This window comes from Mus pahari, chromosome 2 (genome assembly GCF_900095145.1).
Source record: "Mus pahari chromosome 2, PAHARI_EIJ_v1.1, whole genome shotgun sequence".
Classification (NCBI taxonomy): Eukaryota; Metazoa; Chordata; class Mammalia; order Rodentia; family Muridae; genus Mus; species Mus pahari.
Window position 1 is genome coordinate 9,047,302 of NC_034591.1, and position 10,601 is coordinate 9,057,902.

Genomic DNA, 10,601 nt, shown 5'->3' on the forward strand with positions numbered 1-10,601 from the left:
CATTTCCAGGCCAGCAGCTCTAGAATGTTTGGTTTAGTTTTTGAAACTGATTGAAAGTAGATTGAACAGCTGACCTATTGTGTTAAGTTTACTTAAACAAACATGGTGTCATGAAAATAAACTCCGAGAGTGCACAACACCGACTTCCAAAGTACTTCACATCCTGTGTTAATGCTTGCGTTACCAAGACCCACCAAGTAGAGTGTCTCAACTTTACCTACACCTCACCTCCCTCAGAAGACCAATACCTTGACCTTTAATCTTTCTTAAATGCGAGGTGAGATATGTTTTTGTTTTAGGAAAATGAATCTACGGCAAATTTTTTTTTCACACTAACTCGTTTATGAAACGATGGAAAAGTGACGTCCCCCCTATCCTTGAAATATGCGCTTTCCTCAAGAGTCAAAAGTAACATTTCTAAGATGGAAAATACAGAAAGCTTGAATTGTGAACAAGGTTCTGTGGAAACAGTGAACAAATTAATTTGGCTCCTGGATAGTGGTAGATTTAGACTGTGGATTTATTCAAAGATGAATGAGCATTTCAAAGTCCTTCCTGAGGCCACGGCTCAGGCTCAGCCTTTCACATGCTCAATAGTCAGAGTAGTCTGCAGGTCTTCCTGGCCCCGCCCCGTCAGGGTGAGGACCTGTCTCCTTTGCCTGCCGGGCGGGTCAGAGCCAGGGAGATGCGGAGAGGCACGTGGGCTGGAGACACTTCCTAGAAACGCGCGCGGGCTCAACCCTGCCTGAACTTTCCTGTAAACAGAGCGCTGACAGGCGGCATCCCCGCTGGGTGGATCCCGCGCTCCTGGCGCAAGTGGCACTTCTTGCTTCTAATTATCGAGAGGAGAGGCGAATACGAACTAGCAGCTCGGCAAGTCAGTGCAGGAGGCTGACTTCTGGGAGGCTTGCGGGGAGGCTGGGGGAAGAGCTGGGGGAGGCTGCTGCTCTGCTCCGACTGTTTTCTCAATGAATAGCTGGCGGGGAGACTGAAGCTAGCCACAGCCTCCTCCTCACTCCGCGTCTGGGTGACGGCGACAGCTCCAGCCGGGACCTGGCTCTCAAGACGCGCTCCTTGGAAGGTCTCTTGCTCCGCGCTTCTAACCACCGGGCCCAAGGACAGAAAGGCTTAGCGGATCCAAATATTGCCCGGCAAATGGCACTTGGGAATGGTATTTTCTGATGACAACCCCTTCTGTTTGTGACAAAGCCTGTCGCCCGCAGTTGCCCCTGGAGGGAAGTACTAAGTAAAACTCAATCCTGTCTTAAAGTGTGGCTGCAGGGGCCAGAGGAGAGCCAGCACGCACCATGGCACCGGCCGGACACATCCTCACCTTGCTGCTCTGGGGTCACCTGCTGGAACTCTGGACCCCAGGTCACTCCGCAAACCCCTCCTATCCCAGGCTACGCCTGTCACATAAAGGTAGGTTACCTTTCCTTATCCTTTTGTTAGGAAAATGCCCGAATGGAAAGTCACTTAACACAGGTCCATGTTTCCCCAAGACCCCCAAAGTGCACCTGAAACATATTGCAACACTCACCGAGGATTGTAAGCACCTCGAGTTAACATATCCTACCTCATCTGGAAAAAGTGTTAAATCGCATGCCAACTTGGAGGTGTTATTTTTGCCCTAGAAATATCAGATATTATTCTGAAGAAGTTCACTCACCGCTGTGCAGAAACTGAGAAGGTGGGGCGCAGTTGCTAATAGCTGGAAAGGCTAAATCCACCAAGTGAGCTGTAGCTACTGAAATACCACTACTTGCACTATGGGAGGCATATGGGACAGGCTTTAAAAGTAGAGGCACACTTTGTCGTTGCTGCTGTCGTTGTTGTTGGGTGTTTTGTTTGTTTTCTTTTTAATGAGATTGAGAGGAGAATAGGAAATTCCTGTGGAAAAAATGATATCATCCCCCATGTAATTAAAATGACTAACAAATAATACAAATTAGCCTCCACACTGAGTTGGTTATTAGAATATTTTAATATGTGGCAAAATAAAGTAGTGTATTGGCAAGCATGGTAAAGTGACTTATGATGATTAAGTATTACTATGCACTAGCTGTTTCTTTAAGTGTGCATTCATCTATTTTTACTGAATGCTTAGCAGAATGTTTATTTTATTCTGCACACAGCTCCATCATATTCATAAATAAATGATCAAAAGATGGGTTTTGCATCAGGACCAGTCAAAGCCAATCATCAGCCCCCCTCTCACCAAACAAATAAGGAGCCAAACCTGTTTTAAGAGGAAGTGATTTTGTTGACTTGAAAGGAATTTGGAATACATTATTGGGAATGAAGTATTCATTACCACCACCAATTAAGACAGAACAGATGCAATAATAAGGATTACATAAGAGCCATTTTATTCAACCGAGGAAGCTTTTAAATTGTCTTTCACTATGGAAAGAACATAATCTGCATTTCTGAATACAAGAGAAGACTTTTTAGCAGAGGATGGAACCAGAAGGTCTGAGTTTTGTATGACAAATGGGCCTTTTGTCTTCTTATTGGAAAGCAGTAAATGTAATGGTGACTGTAGAAATTTCTCATCTTAATACTTAAAATTATGGGTGTCTTCTTGATTTAAATAATGTTCTTGTAACATTATGTACTAGGTACCAAAAATGTATTAAGTATATAAACATAATCCATTTGTAACATATTTAAGATGTAGTGTCCTAAATTAGCACACGCCTTTTGATTTGGGATGATGTGTTATGATGGATAGCAAAGTCACTATTTCTAAGAAGTTATAACAAAATACATCAAAGTGCAAAATTTGACAGGATGGAATATGGAGAAATGAAGATGCCAGAAAAGAATAAGTTGATGCTGTATCTTATGAGTAGTATTTATCCTTGAGCTATTATGAATGAGTTATTTCTTCCTCATTTATTTTTCTGAGTGTACACTGTTGGTATATATGAAGCCTAGAGTTCTTCATGTTGTTTTTATGAGAAAAATGAAATCATAAAATTTACAAGAAAATGTATAGACTTGGGAAGTACACTGTTAAGTGAGGTGAACCAAACTCATGCAAGAAATCATTCCATGTTCTTTCTGAAATGTGGATACTAGCCTATAATATATGTACTGCATGTATGTAAACAGCAAGCAAGCATAACTAACTGTAGGTGTAGTGTAAGACTTAGAAAGCAGAGCAAGGAAGGGTGACATTAGGTAATGAGGAAGGATGGAATGTAGGCAAAGGGACACATGAGTCATGAAAGGATACAGGGCTTGTTTTTCTCCCTTCTAGTTTCAACTTTGCCATAGTTTTTCTTTCTTTCTTTCTTCCTTTTTTTTTTTTTTTTTTTTTTTTTTTTTTTTTTTTTTTTTTGTGTGGTGGATAACTGAATAAAAATGTAGAGAAAAAAAGAAGACAAATGGATAGGCTGTTGGTTTTGACATGCTGCTGTTCTGTTGAGCCTTCTACTAACCTTTATGCTGCAGGCAGACTTGGTTTTTAATAGCTCCGTATCAGTATGTTTTCCAAACTGCTTCATTTGATTTTGTACATGAGAGCTTATAATTTGGTCAGTGTACCAAAATTCCATGGTACAGTCAATCTCATTTAAATATATATATATATATATATATATATATATATATATATATATATAATCAAGCTCATCTTCAAGATGTCTCTCTTAATCAGGGAAATAAGTGTAACTGATTTTATGAGCCATGTCATATGTTGTGGAGAGGATATGCACGTATTTGTGTGTACTAGACTGAAAACTCTCCCAAGATTTCTCTCTGGCATGTCTCCTCCGTTTATTGGGACTGGCTAAGCAGACAGTTTTATGGTGATAGCTTTATATGAAGACAGTGTAGTGATATCTTCGAATAAAATGTTCTTACTTGTGAATTTTAGTTAGGATAGTCAGCTATGAGTTCGCACCAGAGAGGCAACCAGGAGTAGCATACGCTTGCTGTATCACAGCTTCCTCAGTGACACAGAAGGCAAGGAATGTCAGAGCAAGGACGTGTAGTTCAGTCAGCACAACGTGAACCATTCTCCACACTATGGAGTTCAGTAGACGGTCCAAAAGTCTTCAAATATTAAGAATCGTGCAGTGCAGGTTAATCTTCTGAAGTATTGCATGGTGACAGGAATTTAGGTTTTTCAGTAGCAGGAGGAGTTAAATGATTAATATTACCAATGGTTGTTCAGTCTTTCAAAGTAAGACATACAGGTGTGTATGACACATCACCTCTGTGCTGCTGTCTGACCCTATGGGGTGACACGGTCAGCTCCTTAGAGAGCCCATGTTGTGTGCATCCATCATTCTTCCCAGGGCAGTGGTCTATGCCACGTGGGAGAAGGGCAGCCAGTTTTCTTTTACTCTCTACTTCCAAGATCACAGCAGCAGCAACAACAAAAATCTTTTCTTTTCTTTCTTTCTTTTCTTTTCTTCCCCCCCCCCCCTAGAAGGAGGATTTAGCTGTCATATACAAAGCTTGAGTTATTTTCTAGAAAAGTGTATTCACAAACATGTTGAGACCAACTGGTCTTTTCATTCTTCTTTTTTTTAAACTTTGCTTTCTGTTGTTCTCTCCTTCTGACAATGGTCTGCTCTTAAATAGACATTTGCAGAAGGCTTCTAAGCAGAAAGGCAGTACAGGTTGAGGGCACCCTCTAGCTAGTTTCTAAGCATTTTTCACCTGTGATGGGATGGTCCTCAGTTCTCAGTTTTCTTACCATCTCAGTCCATCTTATTATTTAGAAAATGTGTCAACTTGGGGCAAATAGAGGACATGAAAGGACAAAGCAACTACTATTCTGGGAATACATGTATCTCTTGATGAGTTTTCTTTTTCTTTTTTTTTCTTCTTTTTTTTTCTTGGCACATACCTTTTCTTTTCTTTCTTTTTTCTTTTTTTTTGTATAGGCAGTCCATTTATTTATTTTTTCCTTTTAATTATTTTATTAGATATTTTCTTCATTTACATTTCAAGTGCTATTCCAAATGTCCCCTATACCCTCACACCACCCTGCTCCCCTACCTACCCATTCCCACTTCTTGGCCCTGTCGTTCCCCTCTATGGGGCATATAAAGTTTGCAAGACCAAGGGGCCTCTCTTCCCAATGATGGCTGAATATGCCATCTTCTGTTACATATGCAACTAGAGACCTAGCTCTGGGAGTACTGGTTAGTTCATATTGCTGTTCCACCTATAGGGTTGCAGATCCCTTCAGCTCCTTGGGTACTTTCTCGAGTTCCTCCATTAGGGGCCCTGTGTTCCATCCAATAGCTGACTGTGTGCATCCATTTCTGTGTTTGTCAGGTACTGGCATAACCTCACAAGAGGCCGCTATATCAGGGTCCCTTCAGCAGAATCAATCTGGCATGTGCAATAGTATCTGGGTTTGGTGGCTGATGATGGGATGGATCCCCAGGTGGGGTAGTCTCTGGATAGTTCATGCTTTCGTCTTAGCTCCAAAAGAACAAATAAGGTTAGTTAACAAGTGAAAATAGAAAAAAAAAAAATTAGGTGGCAATATGCTATCTCCCTCTGAAAGAATTTTTCAGTCAAGATTTGAGTTGAGGTTGACTATATAAGGCAAAAGATTTAAAATCCAATGGTAGTCATGCATCCTGTGCATCATGGTCCTTTTTTCTAGCTAACATTGGTGAGATTAATGGAGAATGAACTTTCTGTTCAAAGAGTTTTCTTAAAAACTGTTTGTGATTCTCCAGAAAGAGAAACTGGAAAGAATGAGGAGGAGCCCTGATGAAATGAGTTGCTCCATGTTGATATCTGCTCTTTCCTTATCTGTCACCATCCTGCATTAATGAGGTTACTGGGAAGGCAAAAATAACCTTCTCGAGAATGGAGTTGAAAGAAGGAACATACAAAAAAACAAATTAGCAAAGGACCTATCACAAGACCTGTAGAAGGTCCCTGTCAACCAAGACTCCAATCCAGGACAGTCAATTAGGAGGGTCTGGAAGATAGGAGTTCAAAGTCCCCCTGAGGAGTGACAGTCACAGAAGACACAGGGAGTGATTGCTTCAGCAAGACAGACTTCTAGGATGTTTGAGGAAGAGGCAGTTAAGTCAAGATATGTTGACATTACAAATAGGGATTTAGGCTTTGCATAGATACCCGTGCACATAAAACTTGCAAGTGTTAATCAATATGACTGTATTCAGACATTCTAACTCTGTACACCCAGATCTGTCATAGTTAAGAGAGCTCAGGATTCGACATCAGGAGTCTCCACTCCATGTCCTACTCTTTCTCCTAATAATGGCAGTTCCTGAGTCAATGTGAAAACGACTGATTGTCATGGTGCCTTCCCTGCATATTTCACAGAGGGTTAGAGAGGATCTACTGTCACTAAAGTACTTGTGAATGTTCTTTATAATCTAAAATTGTGTATATTATTAATAGTTCTTAAGCACCACTGTGAGTTGATTATTTTGGAAGGCAGCATGTTCTAAGGCTAGTAATCCTGGGGAATTGTAGGAAGTTAGATACGGCCGAGTGTTAAAATAGTGCTGCCATATAAGGAAGAATTAGGTCTAAAGTACTATAAAAATGTTATGGTAGGTCTTCCTAGACCGTTGATTCTAAATGCACCTTTCTACCTTTGGCCTTGAGTTATGCCAGGTTCAAAGATCATTACTCCATCTTCATTTTGACCATTTCATCGCTAATATTTGCTCACATTTTAAAATTCTTCACATCTATCAAACCAGGGCACTAAAATACAATGTCAAGAAAAGTTTTGTGTGAATGTCCCAGAGACTGGTGTTCATTTTCTATCCAGAAAAAAATGAAAAAAAAAAAAACAAAAAAAACAAAAAAAAAAAACAAACCTAAATATAATAAAACAAGGCAGTGATTAAGCTGGTATTTTATGACCCAGCTCAGAGTTTTGGTTTTAGCCAGTAACTAAGCATTATCAATAGTGATATTAGTCACACATCTCTGGGTGTTAATAAATAAAAACTGGTCATAGGCATGATTCATAACCACAGTAGTTAAATAGGACTTGGGAGTAAACATTAACTCACATGCCAGATTCTATTAGGGAGGGTTGGTAAGATTTAAATGATGGTTTTATTAACTAATAGTTTATGGTAAGAAAGAAACATGGAACAAAATGTGAAGAATTATAATATGTTTTGTGGAGTTGGACTTAAAAAAAAAGTTTTCTAAGAGGAAATCTATGTAAGGGTGTTTTCTTTCCCCACTAATGATTTCAAGACATCTTTTGAGAATGAGAACTTGCCTTCTTCCTATGATAAGCCTGTGGTGGTCAAGACAATTATTATTCAAGAACAGCTCTGCTTATTGAAGTCCTCTTGTGTAGATTAAGATCTTCCCACCTATTCTAACCTGTCATCTTACAGGTGAAATCCCAATAGCCCCTAAAAAAATACCAGAGAATCCACTGATTTACTTGAAATTTTTTTTAAACTGAAAAATGAAGTTCCACATCTATAGCCGGTACCTTACTTACATTCTCAGCCATCTCTGCTCTCTGCCTAAGGATTTAGCAGTGTAGGAATGGTAAACAGAACAAGAACTTTAGGCTCAGACATTACAAAACACTCTCACAGTCTTCGTTTGATTGCCTTGATCCCCCTTGGTTTTGATGAAGCGTCCCTAATTTAAATCTTGCTTCTGGTTTTGTGGCTTGAGCAAGTAACTTATGTTTTGTGACCAAGAGCCCTCTCTGCTTTAAAGCAGTGCAACATTTACTTTGCAGATTGGGAGGGATCAGGGAAGATGATACAAAAGGATGTGGCACAATACTTCGAGACCTTTCACAAATAACTCAATGAACCAGAAGACACGTGAACATCATGTAGGCTGGCTTCCTTTTTTTTTAGATGTAAAAGGAACCATGAACAAAACTCTCAACTTTCAATTTAAAATACTTTGAAGATACTTACTCATCAAGGGTTTTCCTTAAAAGCAAGAGTTTTCCTTAAAGGCCTTTGTGACCACTGTAGGTGACTACAAATTGCAGGCAGCTTTGGAGTCCCTGGCATTTATAAGTTACTGTAGAATTACTTTGTTAATAATTTAAAGGAAATTGGCAACTTTGCCAGCTGGGAGACAACAGATCAAGTCCTGAAAATACCTACCTAACAAAGGTAATTGTAGGCCCGCCATTGTAAAGCACAATAGAGCTGATATTACAAAAGCCAGACCACACTGAGCAGTGTTAGTCTAAACAGTGTCCGGTAGGCGGCTATCAGCTCAGCATGTGTTGTTTGCTTTGAAAGTGAAAAAGAACCTTCTGCTCTGTCTTTTCGGGCACAAACAAGGTAAGGTGGCTGGGACAGGACTCACTCCTGACACTTAGCTGGAATTCCGTGAATGCCCATTGCCACACAAGCAAGGCTAAATGTCTTAGACACTGATTTCCAAAGGCGAGCGTAATGGGATGGGGTGAGAAAGATTCCAAGGAAACTGAGGCATCCTGAGCGACTGTTTACAGCTCCTTCAATAAAGGATGCTTTAGAAGAGGGGCTTAGCCAGGTCTTTTCATTCTTCTCCTTTGCCCTTGGTGAGCGAAACAGCAGGGCTTCAGGAAGTCCTTTGGAGGCATCTCTCACTTTCCCATCTATGCACAAACTTCTATTTTTCTGAAAACACTATTTAGCATGCATGTGCCAATCTTGGGTGTGATGATCCGCCTCCTCTTTTTTTTTGCCGGTTTGTTCCTGTGCTACCCAATGTGCCCTTGGGAACATCTCTCTCCGAGCTCTTTCCCAGAGAGCGATTCCTTATCTTTTTAGGCCAAAGAAATGAAAAGAGAGCAACTTGTAGTAGATGAAAGGTACCTCAGTTTACCTTCAAACTTCATTTAATTTTCATCCACGTTGATAAGCAGAAAGCAAGATCTTTAAAATTTGTTGAAATGCATCTTATAATGAAATACACACTATACAGCCAGAAATTGGCCTGTTTTTCAGGGTTGGGTTACGATAGGAAGCTGAACCGAAAGCTGAACCTGTTAATTGACATAATCTGTAGCTAAACTTGAGTTAGGTGAAAGGCAGACTTCATCAATGCAAACCTACCAACTTCTATGCCCTCTGTGTTTTGAGCATTAGCTTGGGAAAAACCAGAAGAAAAAGAGGGTTGAGTCATAGGTTATTGTGGGGGCGTAGGGTTTCTAAGAATAAATCCCGCTGGTGATTTCAGGTAGCCATAGCACCACAGCCAGATAGATAAAGAGGGAAAAAAAAAAAAAAAAAGAGGAAGAGAATAGCAGTGAACTGGGCCTCCTGACCCAGCTGGAAAGGAGGAAAATGAAGAGGCCTTTAAATTGTGAGTTCAAAACATACTGTAGATCAAAAGGTCAAGCCAGAAAGTGTTCACAACGTTGCTCCCAGCTTTTTACTGCCCCTGATTGCTCCTTTCCTGAGTGAAAAGTTTACTGTGGAGCACGTGCAGTCTCAGGCCCTCCCAACTTCACAAATGCAAAGACTCCTTTCTTCTCCTGATAGACCTCCCTGTGGGCTTGATTTCTCCAGAATCTTTAAAACCTGCACACCTGGGAAACAGCGGGCTATACTGGAAAATGTACAAGATTCATGGTTTTTAAGTTTCTGGATTTGAACTCACAGTTCATCTTATTTATCCTTTGTTATTCCTGTAAGTCACTGAGCTCTGAGTCTTATTTTCCTCAGTCTCAAAAAGAAGCTAAAGGAAGTGGTCTGTGCCTTGAGATCCTTACAGAAAAATGTATCACAGCATAGATATACCACTTGATACTGTGGCCTTTATACTGTTCCTTAGTTTATATGATTTTAAATGTCTTTAAGCTACTTGAAGTAGGGAGACTATTTTGTGGTGCAGTTGTATAGTGAATAAAATTACTTATTCAAGTCATTTTTGAAACCTGCAGTTATTGAGCAGTTGGTTACTATGGTGGTTTTGTTTGTTTTCAAACAATAACATTTTTTTAGTTAGCTTCCATCCTCTGGTCAAATAAAAGCCAACTTGATTTAAGGCTACTGATAAATACAGTATTTTTTGTTTGTTAGGTGTTTTTTGTTTTGTTTTGTTTTTTTGTTTTTCCATGACAGGGTTTCTCTGTGTAGCCCTGGCTGTCCTGCAACTCTCTCTGTAGACAAGGCTCACCACAGAGATCCACATGCCTCTGTCTCCTGAGTGCTGGGATCAAAGGTGTGAGCCATGACACCCAGCTAGTATCTTAATGTCCAAATCGTAGGATTGGTCATGATAAATACACTCATAGAAAAGCCGAGCTATCGTACCATTCCCTGATCTTTTTGAGTTTTTCAAGACAGGGTTTCTCTGTGTATCCCTGGCTGTCCTGGAACTCATGTTGTAGACCAGGCTATCCTCGAACTCAGAAATCCACCTGCCTCTGCCTCCCAACTACTGGGATTAAAGGCGGTTGCCACCACTGCCCGGCTCCCTGATCATTTTTAATTAAACATGATGCGTATGCATTTGTTGGTCACAGGGTAGTCTATAAATGTTTTATTCATTACTGATGTTGTAAATTGGGGGCACATATTACTACATTAAGATTAGAGCTTTAGTCAGTTTTGGAAAAAGAAGCATTTTGTGAAATTCCAGAACATGTGTATCTC

General features: G+C 40.2%; 1 protein-coding gene across 2 annotated transcripts in view; it reads left to right on the forward strand.

Annotated features, from left to right (window-relative positions):
• The first annotated feature begins 714 nt into the window (after positions 1 to 714).
• Positions 715 to 10,601, forward strand: part of Sema3e (semaphorin 3E) — a 228,934-nt gene continuing 219,047 nt past the window's right edge. Inside the window, exon 1 of one of the 2 annotated variants that reach the window (XM_021190553.1) lies at positions 715 to 1,422. In XM_021190553.1, the coding sequence (XP_021046212.1) occupies positions 1,308 to 1,422 (115 nt within the window). In that variant the 5' untranslated portion in view covers positions 715 to 1,307. Of the gene's footprint in view, positions 1,423 to 2,248; positions 2,474 to 10,601 lie in introns of those variants that run through there. The other variant, XM_029535639.1, reaches the window with a different exon arrangement.